The 24,054-nt window shown below is 39.5% G+C and overlaps 1 protein-coding gene across 1 annotated transcript in view; it reads right to left on the bottom strand.

Annotated features, from left to right (window-relative positions):
* Positions 1–285: 285 nt before the first annotated feature.
* The window catches only part of UTP20 (UTP20 small subunit processome component), a 94,026-nt gene continuing 70,257 nt past the window's right edge, over positions 286–24,054 (bottom strand). Inside the window, exons 41-62 of the mRNA XM_060164551.1 lie at positions 23,422–23,711; positions 22,064–22,203; positions 21,694–21,850; positions 18,410–18,508; positions 17,500–17,667; positions 16,016–16,182; positions 15,181–15,322; positions 14,263–14,379; positions 12,821–12,991; positions 12,455–12,586; positions 11,928–12,038; positions 10,212–10,291; positions 9,710–9,779; positions 9,393–9,575; positions 8,539–8,670; positions 7,930–8,062; positions 5,976–6,163; positions 5,160–5,231; positions 2,615–2,878; positions 2,286–2,412; positions 896–1,041; positions 286–614 (exon numbers count right to left, since the gene is read on the bottom strand). Of these exons, the coding sequence (XP_060020534.1) occupies positions 459–614; positions 896–1,041; positions 2,286–2,412; positions 2,615–2,878; positions 5,160–5,231; positions 5,976–6,163; positions 7,930–8,062; positions 8,539–8,670; positions 9,393–9,575; positions 9,710–9,779; positions 10,212–10,291; positions 11,928–12,038; positions 12,455–12,586; positions 12,821–12,991; positions 14,263–14,379; positions 15,181–15,322; positions 16,016–16,182; positions 17,500–17,667; positions 18,410–18,508; positions 21,694–21,850; positions 22,064–22,203; positions 23,422–23,711 (3,245 nt within the window). The 3' untranslated portion in view covers positions 286–458. The remainder of the gene's footprint in view (positions 615–895; positions 1,042–2,285; positions 2,413–2,614; positions 2,879–5,159; positions 5,232–5,975; positions 6,164–7,929; positions 8,063–8,538; positions 8,671–9,392; positions 9,576–9,709; positions 9,780–10,211; positions 10,292–11,927; positions 12,039–12,454; positions 12,587–12,820; positions 12,992–14,262; positions 14,380–15,180; positions 15,323–16,015; positions 16,183–17,499; positions 17,668–18,409; positions 18,509–21,693; positions 21,851–22,063; positions 22,204–23,421; positions 23,712–24,054) is intronic.

Genomic DNA, 24,054 nt, shown 5'->3' on the forward strand with positions numbered 1-24,054 from the left:
ATTTACCCAGTGGGATCCAACTGGGGATGAACTAGCAACTTATGATACTGAATCTTCCTACTCATGAACATGGTTATACTTCTCCATTTGTGCAGATCTTTCTTAATGCCTTTTGATGAAGTTTTATAATTTCCTCCATACAGGTACTGCAAATCATTTGTTTGATTTATTCCTAACTTCTACATGTTGTCTTGCTATTTTAATGTGTATTTTTAAAAAGAAAAATACATTTTAAGCTCTTTATCACTAGTGTCAAATGCTTTTTAGACAGTGAAGATACAGTAGTGGTATGAAATATTTTAATTAAAAATAAGCATGAATTATATTAAACTGTATAATATACAACCTGTGCCAAAGTTTAAATTAAATAATAAAACCTATGATTTTGGACCAGCAGATACACTAGAAAGTTCATGTTTCGGGGTAAGCTGGGACACTGTATTAACACAGGGAGCACTTTACTCCACCATTGCTAAATCTTTCAGGCTGTGGCTCTTTTGTCTCTTGGCCTTATAGCCTGGACGCAGGAACTCGATCTTTCTCTTCTTTGCTTCCTTTTTATTTTTGTGTTTCTTCAGCTTTTTCTTGGCAGCGATATCAGGATTAGTTACAAACTTGAAAAAAGAATAGAAATGTTATACTACTTTTAAAGTGACTGTTAAACCAATAAAAATCAAATGCAGAAATGGACCATTTTGTTCACCTTAAAAACATCACAAATGCAATACATGCCCATTGAAGAAAATCTGGAGCCCCAGTTATAAAGTCCCACTTCTCAAATACATCCAACTCCTCTTTCCTCCCTGGGTAAGTCTGACACACATGCATGCACACACCCCTGGTTAAAAATAGTTAAGCCTAATGAACATGCCATTTCTTCAAAGAGCAGGCCTACCTCCAAAGCCTTCCTCTTTTTCCGGAGTGCCCTTTTCTCAGTAGCCTGTTTCTGTACAGAGGCAAACACTAAGGAGAAGCTCTCGAGCCCAACCAGCTTTTTCAGTAATTCTATGATTTCCTGGGATAGATTCTTCAGCGAAGGATCTAATCACGCACACAATAATAATCAGAAACACGCAGGAAAGGACACATTTGAATATGTAGAAAATTAACAACACACAAAATTTAAACTCCTGAGGCTTTATCACTTTTATCATTTCAACATTAAACACTGATCTGAAACTAGCCTCTTTGTTGCTGAGATGGGAGAACAAGCAGAAGTGCTGGACACAGCACTCTGAGCCACACCTCATCCAGGATGCAGCAAGAGATCAGAGACCATGAAGCAACTTCCCAAGGGAATCCGGGCTCAGAAGACATCAAAGTAATTTGAGAACTTGACAAATGTTTTGGGTTACCTTTATTAACCTGCTCAGCTCTCTGCAGATGGGGGCAAAGAAAGGTAATTGTGTTTCTCTAATTCCCGGGTCATAGAGGCTTGGCGCTGGCTGTAACCTCTTTTTGGATCAAAGACTCCTTTGAGAAGCTGACAAAAAGCCATATTCTCCCACCCTTCCCTGCCTCCTCTCTCCCAAATGCAAAGAGTCGAGGATTTCTGCATTCAATTTCAGGAAAGCTCATGACACCTACTGTAGATTGCAAGTTTCTTGAAGATGAGGATTGGACCTTTTCCACCGCTGAACCCTTATTTAGGTGCTCAATAAATGTTGGCTGGGAACCACAGTCAACCTGACCTCTAAGAAGGAAACTCTCTCTCCAGGCTGTAGGACTAAAACAGCTTCTATTCTGACATTCACTTCATTTTTGTTTTTAAAATTCTTAACATCCACTTTACCGCCTCTCTTTCCAACCCCTAATTCCCACTTTTCCTAATATCATGTACCAAAGGTACCAAATGTACCAAATGTACCAGGCAAGAAAAAAAAATTGGAAAATTTAAAATATTTGAACTAAAAACTATTTCATATTTTTGCCTTGTAATTTTTGAGAATATAATGACATTTGTTCATTATTTTTCACAGCACTATGAGGTTTAGAACCACCCCAAGTTATTTTTCTTTGAATATCTAATCTATGCTTAGGAGTAAAACATCATCTTTTAGGAGAGAAACGTTCACTCTTAGACACAAGAAAGCATATAGGAGAGAAGACAGTTAAAAATAACACAAATATGCCTTATTTGCTTGCTGTTAATTGTCTTGATACCTAGCAAGTTTTCTTTCTTAAACTGTGGCAGAGAGGGAGGACAAAAAGGAAGAAGGAAGCATTCAGGAAAGAAGACAGGAATCCTAACATGCAAGTATTCAGAAGAGAGGCCGCAGAATTACCCTGGTCCGAATAGGTGCTGTTCAGTTCTCGGAACAAAGGAGCTATGATCACTGGGAGGTACGGCTTCACCTTGTCTATTCCAAGATCCATTGCTACAGCTCCGAGAAACTTAAAGATGCATGTTCTCTGAAAGTACAGATCATATTTCTTTTATACTTGCAGCTACACAGAGTTAATTTAGAAAACAAGGTCTATTTCAGGGCAGATGTTATTGCTGCAGTTCTGGGTTGAAAAGTTCCTAGGGACTTAGGAGGATAACTAAAACCATTAAAATACTTAAAAAAAAAAAAAAAAGACTACTTTCAGTCATTTTGCACATGCATCGCACCTTTAACAGGTTTCTAGGTGAATAAGCAGCTTCCAGTTTTGCGATCCGGGACAACTTCCGTATCAACCACAGCAGCGTGGCTGGCTCGCTCCGCTCTTCATTCTTGTCTGCACACACCTTGTGTTCTTCCACATCCTCTCTGGCCAGGCCATCACCTAAAACTTCCTGTTCTTCCATGTCTTCTTTTATGTTACCTCGCTTATCCCCAGAATCAGGTTCCAGTAAATATAAGACTTTGGCTACGAACAACAAATTCTTAACAACCTTAAAAAAAGGGGCAGAGGGGAAGGGTAAGAATTGGATTCTGATTGTGTAGAAGCTAAAATAGGTATCCTACAATTAGAAAACAGAAAACTGGGTATTGCACTGTCAAACTGACGATCAAGCCTTTTTTTGGATTATTCTTCAGTTTACCTCTTACAGTGTGTCCAAACCTATTTCCATGTAACTTTTATCCATTTGGCCTACTTCTATTCTTTAAGGTTCCACTGAGTAAATAATTTCGTTCTGGATCATCCATTTACATTTTTCAAGAGAGCTTTGATCCTCATTCCATTAAATTCCTTCATCCATCCATTCTTCACCAAAATAACAGTTTCCCTTTACTGATCCATTTACTGAGCACTGCCTAGTTACCTTGTATACAGCATTCCAATTCAACTTTAAAATATCCCTGTTAGGTACTATTATCAGGAGAGAAAACCAAGGCTCAGAGTTGGTAAATCTCAGCCAAAGACCAAGTGAGTGGTCAGTCAGGATTCAAAGGTCTTTAGAATTCCAGCCCAAGTTCTTAAACACTGAGCTCCTCTTTCCCACATATACCATCTGGTCCAATTGCCCAGGGGTGATTTTTTAGTCTTATAATAATGGACCCATTTATTGAGTCCTAACTCTACAACATGCATGAAATCTCTGACGTGGGTATTTCACACCTGTTATGTGAAGGAGGAAACCAAGTTGAATTTGATTTCCTTCACCATCCGGGCAACTCTGCTAGAGGAGCTGTGTACCCAGAGTTCCCCCAAATGTGGTACTCAGAACACCACACTGTCCAAGGCTAGCCTGGCCATCAAGAGTTAATGCCAAGATTATCATTTCCTTCTGGAAGCTGGGCCTGCATGAGGACAGCACCAGATTTGGAGGCCTTTCCTCCTTGTGGCAGCCACTTCACACTGTTAACTCACTCTAAGATTAAGGTGAAGTAAAATCCATCATTTCTTTCAACCTGGGCTGGTACTAGTAAATCTCTTCCTACCTGTCCCAAGTTTGTATGGTTTGTCATCCTCTATTAAAACTCATATTGTGTAAGGCCCCACCCACTGTCCACCCTGGCATGATTTCTTTGGCCTCACTTTGCTGTCCATTGAATAGCTATCCATTCCCTCCCCAACCCTGCCACGTAAAAAAGTGAGAGAAGTATCAGTGTTCATGGCATGCCACCTGAGATCACTCTTCAGATACAACATTCACCTAGTTTCTACTGCCCCGTCCCTTAATCTGCATTGCTCCGTTGTTCATAATGGCTCACAAGAGACGTGGTCAAGTGCTTTGCTTATATCTAGATACCACATCCATGTCACTTCATCATCTACCAGCCCAACTGCTCTATCAAGAGGAAAAAATAAAATGGAGCAGTAGACCAACTATTCAAAAGCAATTCACATTTACTGCATATTTACAAATGCTTTATTCTCCATATTTTACTTAGAATTAAATTTTATATGAAACTACATAAAGCTTTTTAGTGATAGAATCATTTATCTGCCTTCTGTTAAGGACAGACAATTCTCAGACCACACTGTAGCATGAACATTATTGGTTTCTCTTTCACTTCCAGGGATAAGGGAAGGAAATTCAATATTACAGTTTAATATAAAAACAATCAATCAGGGACTTCCCTGGCGGCGCAGTGGTTAAGACCCCCCTGCCAATGCAGGGGACACAGGTTCGAGCCCTGGTCTGGGAAGATCCCACATGCTGCAGAGCAACTAAGCCCACAACTACTGAGCCTATGCTCTAGAGCCCGCGCGCCTAGAGCCTGTGCTCTGCAACAAAGACAAGACACCACAATGAGAAGCCCGCGCACCACAATGAAGAGTAGCCCCCACTCGCCTCAACTAGAGAAAGCCCGCGCACAGCAAGAAGACCCAACGCAGGCAAAAATAAAATAAATAAATAAAAATAAATTAATTAATTAAAAGAACCACAAAAATCAATCATTGTCCTTCAAAGCTTCAGTTGCAACGTGGAGTAGATATGTTAAAACTGACGATGAAAAAGATAAACAGCCAGCTTCCCACTGTATCATCTTTATTGGGAATTCTAAACGGAGCCAGGAGTAATCCCAGTATGGACACCAGAGTCAATTAGATACATGTGCCTAACTGAACAGGTATTTAAGTGTTTGTTTATATTTCATTTAATTCCCCAAGCTTTAACTAGGGAAAACCAAACCAAACCAAACCAAAAACCAAACCTAAGCTTATTCCTATACTGTTGGTAGAACAGGTCCCTTCTATTTAACTGGGAGGATCACAATACTTACCTGCTCTCCTAGAGACTGATCCAAGAATTTGGAGTGCAACTGATGGCAAGAGGCTAGGGAGATACTTTTCATCTGTGAAAAGAAAATGGACATTGGCAGACACAATGCAGGGTATTTCTGACTGTTTTTAAAAACTCCAAGTAACTATAATGATACAACTAAGGTAGGAGATTTTGCTCTGAATGACCACCTGTGTAGATCTGGAGAGGGAAGGTTCATGACCAGAAATTGTGTAAATGTGCCCTTCTATTTGCCATAAGAATTTTAGCTCCAGGACATGGGGAGATATAGATCATAATCCTTTAGATTACTGGCAGACAACTTTACAACATTCAAATACTTTTCCCCCCCTGTTTTCTTCCCTTCCACTCTCTGCTCATTCAATGTTTATGGAGATCCCACTATAAGCCAGGCATTGTGCTAGGCACTACGAAATCGGAGACAGATAACACACGGTCCCTACCTAACATTTTCAGGAACATGATCTCATTAAGTCATCAACAAGGTTATGGAGGCAGGACAGACAGTATCTTATTTGCCTGTATTGATAAAGAACTTAAATATATAATGGAAGATAAATATGCTAAATAAGCAAATCAAAAGTCTGACTAGACCAATGGTCTAAAAATTATCTTTGAAAAGTCTTGGACTTGAGGGTGACCCCTCTCTAGTTACTAGCACTCCTATGGATCCACATGTGCATCAAGTTGTTGACTGTAAGAGTTTATCCCAAGGCCAAAGCCCAAGACAGTTACAGGAACCAGAATGAACATCTCATGTAGATGAGGGAAGGAAAGAGTCTTAGAGAAAACTTACCTTTTGGTCAAGGTCACTTGTTAGGAAGCTGATTGCTACAGGTTCTGAGAGTTTCTTTTTAGTTTTTTTGACATTCCGTTTTCTGATAAGTTCCTCCGGTTGGCAAGAGGCAAAGAGCAATCCAAAAATCTGGGCTGCAGTGAGCCACACCCAGTTGTGCGGATGTCTCAGATGAGAGTGCACGTGACCTAAGGGAGCCAAAGCGCATCCTCAGACGTCAAGGTTTTCCTGACTCTGTGGTGGTGAGCATGACTAATTCAGGCATTTCTTATCTATTATGTGCTTGGATTTAGGAATCAAAGATGAACAAAATAGCCCCTGCTTCCCGGAAGTGACGTGGAGAGAGTAGAAGCAACTAGAGAACCAATTCTACCATGGTAAACGATATGAGAGAGTTTTGAGTCAGCCTGAAAACAGACCAGTTTCATAAGAACTAGCTGAAGACTCAAGGAGATAAGGTAGCATTAACAACTACAATTTCTAAACTAAAATTAAGGTAAATATATACATGGGTACATATTCTTTTCTCATAACTATTGAAATCAGTGGCTCCAAGTAGCTGACTGGAAAGGTATCATTTACTGAGGTGTTCTATGTGCCAGGCATAGGCTAAACGTGTTACACATATTACCTGATTTAGACCTCACAACAGTTCTGTGAGGTTGGAACTGTCATTCCCATTTTATAGTTCCAGAGGGAGCTAAGTAACGTGCCAAGCTGTAACAGGCAGAACCAAGCCTGGGCCCCAGCTTAATCTGGCCCCAGAGCTCATATCCTTAAACATGACCCCTTAAACTATCTTAAGGATGAGCCGTTACAGATCATACCCTTGGGGCTTCCCTGGTGGCGCAGTGGTTGGGAGTCCGCCTGCCGATGCAGGGGACATGGGTTCGTGGCCCGGGCCGGGAAGATCCCACATGCCATGGAGCGGCTAGGCCCGTGAGCCATGGCCGCTGAGCCTGCGCGTCTGGAGCCTGTGCTCCGCAATGGGAGAGGCCACAACAGCGAGAGGCCCGCGTACCACAAAAAAAAAAAAAGATCATACTCTTATGCTACAGGGCCATTCTTCACATACCACACTTGGAAAGTACAGTAGAAAAGCCTGTGGTAACAGACTGAAATTCTAAATGAGCCACCTCATATCTGAATTTTAGTCTCTGCTGCTTTATTCCATGAAGATGGTTTTACTTTGTTTTCTATATGAACCTTTGTAATTATCTCAGCGGAGCCATACCAGAGTAGGCCATATAGTAACTTAGTGACTGGATTATTTCTCATAAAATCATATGAGTTCTCTTAAAACAAGTGGGTATTTAAAACATTCATTGCAATGTCTATTTCCTACTGATTAATCAAAACTAAAACGTTAAATTAAAAATTCCAGGATCTTATTTTTCATTTAAAGAAATGAATTTTACTTTATTTTATTTCATTTAAATAATATATAACTTAAATATTCCCACAGAAGTGAAACGGTTTAGTAAATTATGGCACATTTATACTATGGATTATTTATAGCCATTTAAAAGGATATCTACTAAGTATGTTACAGTACTATAATATGCCTACTTAGGTATAAACAGGATATAAAAGTTTATATGGAATTATGCAACCTCAAAAAAAAACACCTATGGTTATTTGACAAAAGGAAGACTGGATGGAAATGTATAACAAATAATTATCAAGTAGCAAGGAGGACTTTGGGAAATTTTTTCCTTTCTTTTACTCGTCCATAATTAATATTCTTTCTTATTTATAAATGAAATATATTATTTATGAGGATACATATATACATGCATATATTATTTGTTTGTTTTTTCCCCCCAGAAAAAAATCTTTTCACTGTAATCAATCTGCAAGGGCCTTTTAAATCTTTTTATCATGGACTTTTCACCTGACATTATATATTTCTAAAGTGTTTAATTTTAGATTTAAATAAAAAGGAAATACTTACTCCAGATTTTACTCAGAGTCTCAGAGGGCTTGATAAGCTGAATAATATTACATCCCTTGATGAGTTTACTTATCAGTGTAAGAAAACTAAACAGAAGGCGATCTGCAGCTTTTTCTTCAGTCTCTTCCATGATCTAAAATTAGGAGGGATGTTAAATCAATTAAGACAATAATTTCAAAGTATTTGATGGACATTTTTACTCCAGGATGTACATCTATACCTGGGTTTCTCAACCTAAACACTGCTGACATTTTGGGTCAAATAATTCTTTGCTTTGGCAGGCTACCCTGTGCACTAGAGGATGTTTAGCAACATTCCTGGCCTCTACACACTAGATGACAGTGGCATCCCTCTACCCTCCGGTTGTGACAACCAAAAATGCCTCCAGACACTGCTGTCTCCTGGGGGGCTTAAGAAACTTTGATCGACATATACTATGGAAGATAACTTACTTTAATCTTCACTTTAAAAAGAAGATAGAACTACACTGAGTTCTTGCTTTTATTAATAAAAAAATTTTTGAACTCAAATATTTAATCTATTAGCTATACCACCTCAAGTAAAACTATTAAAATAAGCAAGAGTTTTACTCCCTAGCGAATAACTTACATTTGTAAAGTTTTCAGGATCAATTTCCTTTTCAATCACACGGAGAACAGTTCCAAGTCTTCTCTCAAAAGTGACTCCTTCACTTTCCACAAACAAGCCACAGATCAGGGCAGCTAGCTGTCTATTTAAGCTCTATCGAAAATAAAACCATCACAAGACAGTATCAGCACAACTTGGGGAGCTGTTTCCAAAACTGTAAAATGAAGGTGGGCATGACTCTGTCCTCAGTAGTTCTTTATGATACCAGAAATCAACACAATGTGGATTTTTGGTTGCTAACATGAAAAATATAGAGAAATCTTCACCACCCAGAAAAACATTAAAAAAAGTGGTATCCACTGAATAATACATTTTTTCTCGTTTTTAAATTAAAAAAAAAAAAGGAAGAAGTTTCAGCCCCCCGACCCCATTCTGATTTTAATACTTAAAGCCAATATTAAGTTATGACATGTGTTGTTTATATTCCACAAAGATGGGCCAGTGATGATGAGGGTAGAGTCAGCAAGTGGTTATAATTATTGGCAAAAGTTACATCCTATAAATTGTATAAGCAAAATTGGAAACAAAGATATTCATCAATGGGGATTGGTTAAGTAAATTATAATACATTCATGTAGAGTAACTGGGTGACATTGACCTTGTAGTGGGAATACAGGTGATTTCTGTTACTCTCTGTAACTTCTTATATTTTCTGAAATTTTACTGTAAGAATATATTATTAACATAATCCAGTAAAAACAATAAAGCTATTTGGGAAAAATTAATTCAACAATGTACAATATGTATTCTTACTTAAAGTATGAACACCAAAAGCTCAGACTCTTCTTTGCCATATGACTAAAAGCAACCCTAACCTTCTTTGCCCCAAACCAGGTGGTAACCATGTCGAAGAGCCAATCTTTCTTCTCAAGGCTGATTTTACTGAGTAAGGATTTGATTGCCATGGATGCCATCTTTTTACACATGGCAGAGTCATCGTTCACCATCATTAGACAAAGAGGAATAAAGAACATTCCACAGTTCTCGTGGAGCAGTCCCTGAAAGAAAACAGACACTTATGAGCACACTCAGACTGGAATTCTCACAGATGTCTCACAAACAGAGGACCCTGGGCTCCTGGGAGCCACAGCCTGTTAACAAACACAGAGTTTGTCTTTGTGATTCACGGTACCTGAGGGAATGTGTCAAAGAGATAAGCGATCATTTCCAAGGCGGACTCTCTCCCGGTCTCATGTTCATAACTAGGGTAAGAACATTAGAAGGACTTGTTAGTAACTTTAAAATTTACCAATAATTATTTTTAAGAATTTAAAATGTTGTCTCAAGGTGCCAGTCTATTTCTTACTAAGTGGAAAAAACCTCCATTTTCCCAATTTTAATACATGTACTTACCATGCTACTATGCAGTTGTAAATGTAATTTTGTTAGATTTTTACTGTTCTCCTAAGTGGACTCTAATGACAATCGATGGTCAGAGTGAACTGAAAAGCAGCTTGCAGAACTGCTATATGAAGCCATGCATAATGCTTGACAGTCAAGTCAGTGATTCATAGGATAGCATCTCAAAGAATGTGCTATTACATTTCGGCTTTGTCCTTTTCAAGACAGTCCACACACTGAAAGGAGAGAAGAACCTACCCCACTGCCTTGTGTAGTTTATGGCTTCAACTTACTTCAGTTGAGCGAGCATGAATTCCAAGTTTGGTCGCAATTTGTCCCCCAGGGGATAGTCAAGAATATATTTCAGAAAAACCTAGGAACAGAAGTCACACAAGAGATTACTTGGATCCTGTCCCTCCAGGATTCCTCTTTCCTAAGCTGCTTTCTGGGACACACTGGTAGGCTACAAAGACCTTTCAGAAGGGTGATCAGTTACGTGAAGTCCATCTCTTGAGTCAGTAACTGTGCCCCTCCTCTCTCCTCCCACTTCACTTCCTCAGGTCTTGCCTGATTAAGCGTCAAGTCCTGGCCCATCATTAGCATGGTTGTTCAGGGCTCCAAATCTCAGCTCACACACTGGCAGCTCATCTCTCTGATAGGAGGCTGTGGTGAACTGAGTATGGACTGTGGTTCAACCCTGTATTTCCCCTGAAATAAGAATAACAATAATAGTGATAATACTACTAACTTTTTTTTTTTTTTTTTTTTTTTTTTTGAGGTACGCTGGTCTCTCACTGTTGTGGCCTCTCCCGTTGTGGAGCACAGGCTCCAGACGCACAGGCTCAGCAGCCATGGCTCATGGGCCCAGCCGCTCCGCGGCATGTGGGATCTTCCCGGACCAGGGCACGAACCTGTGTCCCCTGCATTGGCAGGCGGACGCTCAACCACTGCGCCACCAGGGAAGCCCCATGAGTTAACTTTTTCTAAAGATGGCCTCCGCAGTCCAAGCCCTCCTTTAACTCCGAGTTCATATTTCCAATTCAGACCCTTCCATTTCCCGGGTTGATACGCACTCATAAGGTCAGGACAAATGTATGAACACAAATCTGCTAGTGTCACTCCTCTGTCTACTGATTTCACTGGCTCTTTGTTATTCTTAGAACAAAGCCCTAAATCTTTAACAAGACCACAAGGCCTTGCCTGATCTGGCCCCCTCCCCTGTCATTCACCTTCAACAAGCTAAGCTCTTACCCACTTCAAGCCTTATCTTCCTTAGCCTGCAAGGCTAAGCCTTATTCTTCCTCCAAACTTTGCTTATATGCCAATCCCCAGGAAAGCTTTCCCCCACTATCACATTAGGGTGGTCCTCCACCATGTCATATGCTCTTATCATATGCTCTTCCATACTTTGTCAATTTTAAGAAGCACAGTTTTCCACATTTTAACATATCTGAAATTGGGATGTCTTACAATTGATGCCATCTTATCACTGTCATAGTTTTTTCCCCTTCCTTTGAGGTATGTAAGTAATGGTGTGTCTTGTAAGTGATGAAATACAACACTACTTTCTTCCTCCTGGCACTCAGGATGTCTGTAATTTAATAACTACTTGTGGGATTTCTGCTTTGCGCATCTCTGCTATAGGACAGACAGGGACTATAAAACTTGTTAACCACTCTTCCAGCAATACCAGGTACACAGTGATACACATTAAGTAGTCAGTGACTGGACCACTGGCTGGAAATCTTTGCTGCAGGTTATCATGCTGCAGAAGGAAAATGTGTTTCTTCATCCATCTGAAACATGCCACATGTGGGCTATATTCAAAATGCTCTTTATACTGAAAAATGGCCTTACACTTGGTATGTGAATGGGCTCCTGAGTCTTAGAATAAAGCAACAGTATGACACAAAGTCTTCAGAATTCAGTGTTGACATCTCTCTACCTAAAAACCGAACAGAGAAGGCAGGGCCCAGCCCTTGCCATGGGAATAAGCTCTCTCTACAAACCTGTCTGCACTGGACTCTGACAGGTTCGTTTTGTGCAGAAATCGCCAGCTTGGACACTTTGCGCATGACATCATTGATTTCTGGAACCAACAACTTTCTTGATAAAATGGCCTGAGATACAAAAGGAAAAGACATACTTATTTCATGTTTTACTGCAGATGGCCTGTTGTTTACTAAGCTGACCTGATGTTAAAAGCAGTCACAGGCAGTTTTCAAACATAATGAAAGTACCTCCACAAGAAAAAGAACATAAACTTAAAATGGTTAAAATGGTCAATTTTATGATACATACAAGGAGACTACATGCATTTGTACAGAATTCCCTGGAAGTTTAATAGAGAGCTCATGTTTAAACATTTTAATAAGCAGATGTGTTAGCTTATAATTAATCAACCAAATCATAATAATCTTTATAAATTAATTTCAGAACTATGTACAGCTAGTCAGAACACTATGTTCCATGTTATTCTAAATATGTGACATGAGGCTCGTTCACTGCACAATCCAACATTCTGGTGACACCGTACCTTCAGAAGACCAAATGCGGTGGCTTGTCTTGTAATATCATAAATGTCCTCCTCAGCATATGCTAGCAGAACTTGAAGCTGCTTTTCAGTTATCTGGTAAGACTTCACTTTCTTCACAAGTATGGTCACACACTGCAAGTTATAACACTGGGGTTAACAGCCAGGACATCCCACAAATCAGCATACGGTGGAATGATAAGGACTCAATACAACAGCAATGTTTTTTCACACAGGATACCAACACTCTGGCCTTAGCAAATTAATCTGGAAGAAATTTTGACCACGACCACAAAAGATGATGAGGAAAAGTAACTTTGACGTTAATCCCGGTCCTGGCTTTTCTAAGTGCAAGTGAAAACACCTCACCTTGAAACAATTTACCACCAGGTGGAAATTCTGGCCCCTGGCAGCCCCGAGTTTTGCATAGTCCTTCAGCAGAAGGAAAAGGTGCTTCATTAGCTGTTCCGCTTTTGTTTCTGTGGAAGGCAGGGGGAACCTCAAGACCCAGATCAGGCATTGTAAAGCGCCTGTGATCACCTGAAAAACAGACGAAGCCAATCAAGTGATGAAGTGACCGAACTCAACAATCCAGCACCAAAGGCTGTGTAGACACTGAGCGACCGAGTTGAAGGAACGAAGCGCTCTGCCAGGCCACTCGGGGAGAACTGTGCTAAAAGTGTAAGGAAATAGGGACGTTGCCTCTTCCCTGTTGTAGAACTTACTGCTTCTCCATAGCAAGTGAAGGTACATCCCCAGCAAGTGAGAAAAGGTGCTCATATTCTTAACCTATTATGGGTAGATGATTAGATGGGCTGGCTAATTTTAGCTTTTTTTTCCCTGAAAAACACATTATAAATGCTTTTCCAATTTTCTAGAATGGTACTTCAATTTAATCCATTCTTATTAGGCTTGTATTATGTACACAAGGCACTCTACAGAGTGTTAGAAATACGATGATAAAAAGGATGCCTTTCCGCATTTAAGGAGCAGATAGCTGAAATTAAGCATGGGAACTATGACCCATAATTTAATATAGTTAAGTGCAGTGCCAAAGGTATGAAAAAATGTGTTGGGACCAAGTGACTACAAAAGAATCCCTGAACCTCCAGGCCAAACCTTCTAGATTACCTAGACCAGCTGGTTCACCTCTACCTAATACACCCCTACACCCTGGTTGCTGGGATGGCCTTGTTGGGCTGGATTAGACGAAGATAAAGCAAAGAGCTCAGGAGTCAAAAAGACCAGGGCTTAAAACCCAGCTCTGCAGCTTATTACCTGTTTGACCACAGAGATGTTAAATACTTAACCTCTCGGCACCTTTCCTGTAAAACAGGCAATCTGAGAAAGTGGGAAAGGTGTGGGCTTCGGAGTCTGACGGACTGAGGCTTACATCCTAGATCTGTGATATGGGGCAAGTCACTTAGCCTAAAGTCTGGATTTCTCATCTATGAAAGAGACACATTAATAACATATGCTTCATGGGTTGTTATGAGGATTCACAGCAGCGAGCAGTAGCAACAAGGATGATGATGATGAGATGATGATGAGATGATGATGACTGCCATGGGGATAGCACCACTCACCCTCACGAAGTCGTCGTGAGGATCAAACGAAGGGCTTTTACAACTGTTAAGCGCTACCTATTATTATTAAATTGCTGTTAAGGGAGCAATTTAATACAGAGAACAGAGGTGGTTCATGATGTTGTAAATCTCTTTAAAAACTCAATCATCTTGTGAAGCATGAGCCTAGAAACAAGTTCTAGGTATACTGCACAACACAGCTCCCGTGAAGGAACAGGCGCTCACCTTCACGTCCATGGAACCCAGGCAGTCTATGAGGAGAGACATAAAAGGATCCAACATTTCCAGAACATGTTCACTTGAAGACTTGATCTTGGAAGTCTTCAGACTAAGATGCAACAGCTAGAAGATTTAAAAAGATACTTCACATCAGTTGCCCCTAAGACCAAATGAGTGAGGTAAAGGTGAAATGATTTTAAGAGACCCCTGTGAAATGTTAAGATGCTTCTATTTGAAATCATAAAAAGTGTGAAGAAAGGGGAACAACCTGGGAGAGTCTGAGTATGTGAAGAAGGTGGGAGCTCACTGTGCAGCTGAGATTCGAAGTTCATTTGCCAAATGGTTATTCCTCAGCATCTGCTTTGATTCCAGGTACTGGTTTGGCATGAAGGACATGGCAGTAACCAAGATCAGCAGGGTCACTGCCCTCGTGGATCTTAGCCAGGATGGCAGACTCTAGGGAACAATTCACTAGAAATGCAGGGTGCTTTGAGAGTTCTGGGGGGACCTGGGCAGAGGGAGGAGTAGATGGTGAGGTTCTGGGGTGGGAAAAGTGTGGTGACTTTAGAGAACTGAAGGGAAGCCACGTGTACAGGATGAGGCTATGCCCTTGTGGCCCAAATGAAGGACAGGGCTCTCTCCTGGGAAAAAAGGGAGCCAATGAAGGATTAAAAAAATATATATAATAAAACGATCAAATTTGTGTTTTCAAAAAATTTAGAGTAGTTCAGAGTTGCACACTCATGGGCAAAGCAACAGTGAAAGCACTGTAAATATCAGGTCAGAATCATTAATTCCGAGAAAGTTATATCATCAAAGTACCAGCATTTCCAGCGGAAATAAGCAGTACTGGAAATTCAGTAGAGGATTAAAAGGCACAGACTCACTGTGTGCAGCAAGTCTCACTTTAAGGTTAATTCTTACCCGAAGTCCAGACTCAATAAATATGTGCATGTTGGTTTTCTTGCTCACAACAGCTTTCTGCCCGCCTCGAACTGGAGTTGGGGGGAGCAGAAGACAACTCTGGGGTGGCAGACGTGGATCTGGTGCAGGGGCTGCTGGATTTCTGTCAATCAAGTGGAATGAAAGCTAGTAGAAAGCACACTGTATGCTGCATCCCTGGAAGCTACTATGGCCCCTTCTGGTGAGGTGAGTCCAGTACCAAATAATGTGCTCTTTGCTGTGGGTTTTTTTTCCCCCTTAACCACAAGACACCGAAGAGATGATTAGGTTGTTGATCAAAGTTTCTAGAACCCCAGAAACAGAGGTCAGAACACACATTTAAATGAAGATGAACAGCAAGGGGACACTCCCTTCCTTTGATTTCTGAAAACAAATGCCAAGGAGTCTCTTTCAGACTACAGAAGCAAAATTCAAAGGAAGTTTACAAATAAGGTATTTAAAATCTTTGGAGGTCTAAATCTCTGATCAGAACAAGAAGTATATATTTTAAGTCTATCCCAACTTTGATTCAATAAATATCTAAAACAAAAGTGGTATTAAGTAAACGTCAAAATAATTGGTTGCCTTCACAGCTACCGCATTCAGCAGAAACAATCTTGTGTTGACATGTATTACCTGGAAGGACCTCAGCCCAAACACCACACAGTAGTACCATCTTACAACTCAGATAAACATACCTTTTTTTCCCTACTAAAGCAAATTATTAAATGAACCCACTTAAGAGTAATTGAGTAATGAATGGCTTATTAGAAGTATGAACCTAAAGGATAGTTGTTTTTTTTTTTTTCAAACTTACTTTTCCTTCTCTGTTAACAGGGGTAGATTTTCGCTGACCAAACCGTAACTAAGCAACAGAATGGATTCTGCCGTCATTTCCTGGTTTACAAGTAATCCTGCTATGATTCGACGTAAGGTTTCATGAACTTTCCGGGCCAGTTTTAAACTCGTGGTATTTTGCAAGATCTAAAGGCAGACATAAATGCACCCTGAGGTAACACAGAACTGCAGTTTGATTTGTTATAATAGTAGTTTTCTTTTATATATTTACTTTTTAAAATATGCTTTTTGCTAATTAAAAAAGAAACACATTCTTAATAAAATTTCAAACATAGGTATAACATTAAAGTCAAATATACCCATGACCTCAGCCCCAGAGATAACCACTGCCAGCTGTGTATGCCGCTGGATTTCTTGTGCCTCCTTGGCACTCTCTTTGTTGATGAGGTCTGGGCACAGGGCTGGAGATAGGATGTGACGCTTGGAAGATGTCAGCCTTCCAAGTGCATTAAATGGGGTGGTTTATAGGCAAGCACATACACATAACACAACATCAACAAAATGCAGTCACTACTCACAGGAAACCATGCTAAGGAAGTGGTGTGACGGCCAGGCCTCAGGGTTGTACATTAGTTATTGGGCCAAATCAGAGGAACTTAATGGGACCCCAGCACCATCAACCTCAGTACAACCCTCAGCATGTCATAGCTATTCCCCTGCACAGGACATGGATTAGTAACTTTGATTACCTTGGAGGGACTTGATAATTTACATGGAAAATAAGTGTGCTTTGTCAACTCTTTTTCGTCCTCAAAACATATCTAACATTCTGAGATCAGGCTCAGATAAGCTAAATGCATTCTAGGAACAATTAGGGAGTTAATCTAGCACCAAACGTGTGGAATTAGCACAGAGAACACTATGAAGGTAGGTAAATGACAGTCCCTGCCCAATAGGAAAGGCAGAATGAAAATGGTGGAAAGAATGTGAGATTTGGATCAGAAAGATCTGGAATTAAATCCTGACTTTTCTCCTTAGCCATGTTCCTTTCTATCTTTCTAAGCCTGAATTTTCTCATCTGTAAGACGGAGGTACTGTCAATCTCAGGGGACGGTTGTGCAGATTAGAAGAGATAATGAAGCACAGTGCTAAGAACATGGGTATCTGTTCAATAAATGCCAATCCTCTTCCTCCTGGCAATCTGGGAGCAGCAGTCTGACTCCAAAGGCTATGTTCTTAGCTGCTGACGGGACCCAGCTCAATAATTCACCTGTAGTTCAATTCTTGTCGCCTTTCCTTTTGCATCTCATGGTTTATATCAGGGACTCTGATTCTTGGATCAGAATCCAAGAATCAGAATCAGCGGAACCAGAATCCACTGAGCTGCCAGCCACATGGTACTGGTGCCCTTAGCACCAAAGCAAATCATGATGCTCAAGGCTCTTTTCAAGAACTCATGATACTGTAAGGTGGGGATCCCCTTTATTACATTCAAGTCCTTACCTCTTTTAGTGGAAGGATAAGTTTTGTAACCTGATCTTTTCCTACAAACTTGCCCAAGATTTCATAAGACTCATAACTCTTGCTTCTTCGTGCCTCCATGACCTTGGAGAGGATCTGCTTTACTTCCTTTTCTTCAGCAATGGCACCAAACAACTCACGGTTAAAAATCTTTAAACGAAAAAAAGCCAAATGGCAATTATGTGCACTCAGCAACTTACGCCAACATAAGCAGTCTCTGAAAATGCGTGGTATGTCCAAGTCAAGGATTAAAATTAGACAATAGGAGTTTCTATTAGATTTCACTTTTTTCAATGTAGTTTAGGGACCAATTACTAAAAAACAAATACGGAAACACTTCAAGGTTTACACCAATGGAAAACAAAAGAAAAATACCAGGTAGATTTACATATATAATTGTATAATATATAAACAGGCACTTCTTTGATATTATCGAAGAGTAGCTTAATTTCTCTTTAAGAAATTCTCATATTTGTAACTTAATTATCAAAATAATGCATTTAATTAAAAATGTAGTGTCTACATTTTTAATGAATAAACAAACGATTGTGTGCCACATTTAATGTCTTTCTAATCCTACCCCCCAAATTATCATATTATCTGATTTTAAATTGTTATTAATTTTTCACTATTCTAAATAAAGCTCTAATGAATATGCTTTTGTACAAACTCCAGACCACACCTCTGATTTTACCAGCTTGAGACCTACTAGCAACAGCAGAGTGCCCATCTCACATCACTTAAGTCTCAACTTTTTAAACCTCTGCTAGCCTAAGAGATGAGATAGTACATTATTTTCATATTTATAGGCTATTATTTCTTATTTTGTGAACTGATTTGTGTCCTTTGACCTCTTAAAAAAAAATTTAGAATTCCTTTCTCTAAATCTTACCTCAATCATTATATCCAAACAAGAGTCCAAATTCCCAACTTGCAGCTTGTTGGTGAGGCCTTGCAGCAACATGTAAACAGTGAAAGTTAGCACATGGACCTAAAACGAAATGGATAATAAGAATATGGATGGCTAAGAGCACCACAGTAGAAAAAACAAGATTTAGAAGTACGGCAGGTGCGCACTCAGATTATATATCTGTAATTATTGCAGGGAGAAGCTTTGACAAATGACACATACTTATATCACTGCCTAAAATCCTTTAACCAGATGGTCCCTTTGTAGAAAAGATGCTCAGAAACACATCACCATGCTTAGGTTCTATTATTGTGACTAAATCAGGCCAATGATTTATAAAGAAGAGCACAAGTCTTGAACCTTTAAAAACCAACCTGTGAATTACGGAGCCTGCCAACGTTGAATGCGGTCAAACCCGGTACAAAAAGTGTTATGAAGGAAACAAGTTTTTGCCCTTCACAGTGATCACAGCTAACGTTCCTTAGAGCTTACTATGGGCTAGGCACTGTATTAATACCCCACATGTACTGAATCATTTAATCCTCATCCACTCTATCTATGGCATAGATGCTACATTATCAGCATTTTCAGATGAAGAAGCTGAGGCACAAAAAGGTCAATCAAACTTGCCCAAGGTTACATGAATAGGAAATGGTGGAGTCAGGATTTGAAACGAGATGATGCCAGAGTACACAGAGTCCACGAAAGGGTGCATTCTGTATACTGCTTCCGGTGCTGTAAATTATCAAGGTAAACATCAGATAATGATCATACACTAAGAAAATACACCTGATTGGATTTTAAAGGCATAATTTCATATGTACCTACTTATGATCTTTAAATACTTTTACATATATAAAATATTTGCTGAGGACTTTATATAATTTTTAAGAATCCTTTTGGGGGGGTGAAGAATGAAACTCGAAGCGTACAGTTTTGGTTCTGTCTACATGATTAATACTAATACCCAAACTGCTGTTCTCTCATCCTTATTTTACTTACTTTAACAAATAATGAGACAGACTGGAAGAACAGGTGGTTAAAGAAAAATGGGCTACTTGTTTAAATACCTCAGGTGCTCAATTAAATGTGTGAATGAATCCTCAAAGACAGCTGTACTGTATTCATCGTGGTATGCTCAGTGCCCAAGAGCACCTCACACAAAGTAGCCAAGAATTACAGGCTGGTTGAAAGAATAAACATGGAGACTGACAGGGGCTCCGGTTCCAGGTGAGATGGAGAAAGCACACTCTGTCCTGTCTCTCCCACTGAGTGCAGCTATAAGCTCCAGACAGGATGCACAGAGCTGCAACTGGGGAAGAACGCCAGAGTGCAAGTACCACCAAGCTCCCAGTGCGTTTACCCCCGTTTTCTCTACAGTTATGGACGTGGGGACTGCAGCAGCCACCGCTCTGCTGGGAGACCTTCCTTTCCCATTGGGACTGCAGTTCTGAGAGGATGGGCCAACTAGCTGCTTTTCTCCTTCTCTGTCTTGCCACCACTTAGCCTCTGTGTGGGTACAGCCGTGGGAAGTATATGGCAAAGTGGGAGAAATAAAGCCCCAGCTTTCCAGCTGGAGGTGTGAAGTAAGTGGAAAAATAATGTGTTAGCAAAGAATCAGAAGATATTAGGGACTAAATGGACACTTTACAACTGAAAAAAACCAAACAGACCAATAATTGAAGTAAGAAAATTTACTAGATGGGTCCAATAGCAGGATGGAGATTAAAGAGGAAGGGGTCAGTGAACTTGAAGATGAATCAATAGAAATTATGCTATCTAAACAGAAAGGAAGGAGACTGAAAAAGAAAATAAAAATGGAGCCTCAGGGATGGATGGGACCCCCCAAAAAAGTCGAACAGGAGTCCCAGGAGAGGAGAAAGAGTGCAGTGCAGAAAAAGTATTTGAGGAAATAATGGCTGAAAACTCCCCAATGTGCTTGAGAAGCTCAACAAACCTCAAACAGGGTAAACCCAAAGAAATCCACATTCATAATCTAACTGCTGAAAAATAAAGACAAAGTCTTTAAAGCTGCCAGAGAAAAATAATGCATTACTTAGAGGGGAAGAATAATTTAATTATTCATCAGAAAGGCCAGAGGAAGTCGCATGACAATTTTACAGTGCTGAAAGAAAAGAAATAACTGTCAATGCAAAAGTATATATCCAGTGACAACATCCTTCAGGAATGAAGGTGAAACAAAGACATTCACAGGGGGAGGAAAACGAAGAGCATCCGTTGCCACCACACTTGCTCTATGAGCTTGCCTAGACCAAAGGGAAATGACACCAGGAAGAAATTCAGAAATGAAGGAAGAGCAGTAGAAATGATAAATATCTGGGCATATTTGAGGATTAAAAGCAAAAACTCTAACGCCGCTTGATGATAAGTTTTCAACATATAAGTTTTCAGCAAAGTAATACATAAACAACTTTTAAACAAAGGAAGGGTGAAGGGATCTATAGGGTAATAAGGTTTTTACATTCTACTTGAAGTGGTAAAATACTGATTCTAAATAGATTATTAAAAATTAAGTATGGATATGGTAACCTGGAGCAACCACTAAAACACTATACAAAGAGAGACAGTGACAATGAATACTGATATTTTTAGTGTGTTACTTATAACCTATAGAATAGGAACCTACCTATGAACAAATTAGGACTTGGAAGGTCAAGCTAACTACCAGAAGTCTTGGCTGGGTACTTGAGAAAAACAAGTTGCAGTGTTCCTCAAACTTTAGATCACTCAGGGATCTTATTAAGATGCAGATTCTGTAGGGCAGGTGCTGCTGATGCCACCTGTCCGGGGCCCACACTTGGAGTAGCAAGGCCGCCGGGTAACTATTCAAACAGCTTTGTATTCCACCTGGTGTTCTTATTAATTTTATGACATGTCATACATTTCAACTCAAACAAATGTCTATGTTCTTTATTGTTCACATGTGTGGCTATACGTTCAATATACATTCAGTAAGAATTTTATTAAGAACTCAGAGAATACAAAACTTGATATCAAGTGATTTGAGAGAAAAACACAGGTTATGAAATGCAGGTCTATAAGGATCTTTTAAGAAATCAAATATAAGGGCTTCTTAAAAAACAGATTTTTAAAAATACTGATTAAAAATTTTTAAATATGCTTGCTTGCTCTCTCAGTAGATCAACTTTACAAAAGACAGACCCAAAGTATCATGACTTAGTGTTTAAAGTGCAACTATTTGAACCCCAACCCAATTTGAATATAAAGTACATGATGCAATTTACCTGATAGCCACGCACAAGGGTAGTCTGTAATTCTTTTAAAATATATTGTAGGTAATGCACACCCAGATCCTCTATTATTTTTGCCAGAGTGCTGCGAGCAATGTCTCTGATTTCCTGTGCTCTGTTCTTGAGGAGGGCACACACTTTCAGCAAAATACTAGAACGTGAGAAATTAATTGACTAATTAAAATAACAGAACCAAATAAAAATATAAATATCCTTTAGTTTCTGCATCGCTCATAACCCAAATTATGCCGATTAGGATTCTAAATGACAGCAAATTGTGCCAGTGCTTCTCTTCCTGACAAAAGGGGAGAGAGAACCAATTTTTGAGTTTCACTGAACTTTTCTGATTTGTCACACAACATACCTAGGCAGATTGGCTTCCATAACTTCCTGTGGAAGGGACTGCATTAGTTTAACCATGGCAAAAGCTAAAGGAACTCGAACTACTTCCTCATCATTCACAACCTTTGATTTTATGAGTTTGTGTTCTTCTTCTCTTTTAGTCTGTAAGAAAAATTTAGGTTAAACTAAAACAAAAGTAAATGGATTAGGGACCTACCAACACTACAACCTTGCAGTTGAAAGATAAGCTCTTTTGCTATATCTTATATCCATTTCTAAGTTTAATGTCTTAAAAAACAAACTCAATTATGCAATTTGATAACCCTCCAAAAATTATAAAAATAATATGAATAAGAGTATTCTTTCCAAAGGAGCAATCAACCAATCAATCAATAAATAAAACCAAGTATTCACTGATGTGGGGTTAAGACTGTTGTGTAATATTTAAAAAGTCACATAAAATTTGTGTTAATTGGGACTTTCCAGTGTTTAACTGACATCGTTGGTACATAAAAAATATGGCACCTCAAATAAACTTTATTTACAAATATACAAAATGATGAAATCGGTATTTTACATCAGGGGTTGGAAAACTTTCTGTAAAGGGTCAGATAGTAAGTAATTTTGACTTTATGGCCGCTATTGAAGCTACTCAATTTTGCTATTGTAAGGCAAAAGCAGAATTAGACAATATGTAAATGAATGGGGTGTAACTGTGTTCCAAAAAAACTTTATTTACAAAAACAGGCTGCAAGCTAGATTCAGCCCATGGGCCACAGTTTGCCAGCTCAAGTTTTACACTGAGAAGGAAAGGCTCTGGCTTCATGAGAATGCACTCCTAAAATGTTACCCCTATTAAACAAGAAAAAGATGTACTTTTGTTTTCTTCCTTTTTTTAAAAAATTTTTTGGTCACACTGCGTGGCATGCGGGAATCTTAGTTCCCCGACCAGGGATCGAACCCACGCCCCCTGCACTGGAAGCATGGAGTCTTAACCACTGGAATGCCAGGGAAGTACTGAAAAAGATGTATTTTTGAATAGCAGAGAAGTGGCCAAGAAGTAGAAAAGGGAAACATACTCTAATTTTTAATAACCTTTTTTGGAAATGGGTGTCATCTTAATATCTACTTTGGAGATAGAAAAGCATATATCTACCAGTATCAGAATCATAATGAAGAAGAAACATTACTACCTTAGCTGTACGAGATGAACCTGAAGATGATGAGATAAGAGAAGGGAGGTGAACTGTGAAATGTAGAGATAAAAGAAAATCCAAAAGCTGACGTCAATCCACATAGTTAGGAGCCTCAGTCTGACAGGGCCCCACGGACACCCCACAGGGTCACACAGACCTGCTGGGCCCCAAACAGAATGATTACCGTAGATGCCAGACATTTATGGAGCCTGGGTAGGATGTCCCCAGTTATGGTTCCTTGGATATTTTTAATTGTTTTCTCCAATTCTTCCTTATTCCAAGGAAGGAAAGAGATGGACTTTGTGATACACTCGGATTCCTTAGCTGCTGTCCCTTCACAATCATCTGGGTCAGGGTTTTCTAGCTCTTCATTCTTGTCTGACAAAGTCTTAAATCCATCTTCCTTCTCATCATCATCCGTATGCTCTAATTCCATGGCTTCATGCTCTGGCAACTCAATCTCTTCTATGGTGTCTATGTTTAGTAAACAACAAAAATCACCTTAAATTAAATAAGGAAACAACACAGTTGTGTTAAGTAGTCTTTTCTACTAACATCTAATAAAAAATATCGCTGACTATAAGGGCAAGATAAGGGCTGAGGAAACAGCAGTAAATGAGAGTGTTACGGTCCTTCATTTTCTTAACAGTTAGCCTAATGAGGAATAGAGACAAGTAAACTGATAATTATTAAGAAAAAAAGTGTGGAATAGTAAGCAAGTCCAGGGTACTTTGGGATCACATGGAGAGGCTGGGGGGAGGAGGGCTCTTAACCAAAAGAAAGCTTCCAAAGTACTGTGGTTGGAGGTTTCCAAAAG

Source organism: Lagenorhynchus albirostris, chromosome 11 (genome assembly GCF_949774975.1).
Source record: "Lagenorhynchus albirostris chromosome 11, mLagAlb1.1, whole genome shotgun sequence".
NCBI lineage: Eukaryota > Metazoa > Chordata > Mammalia > Artiodactyla > Delphinidae > Lagenorhynchus > Lagenorhynchus albirostris.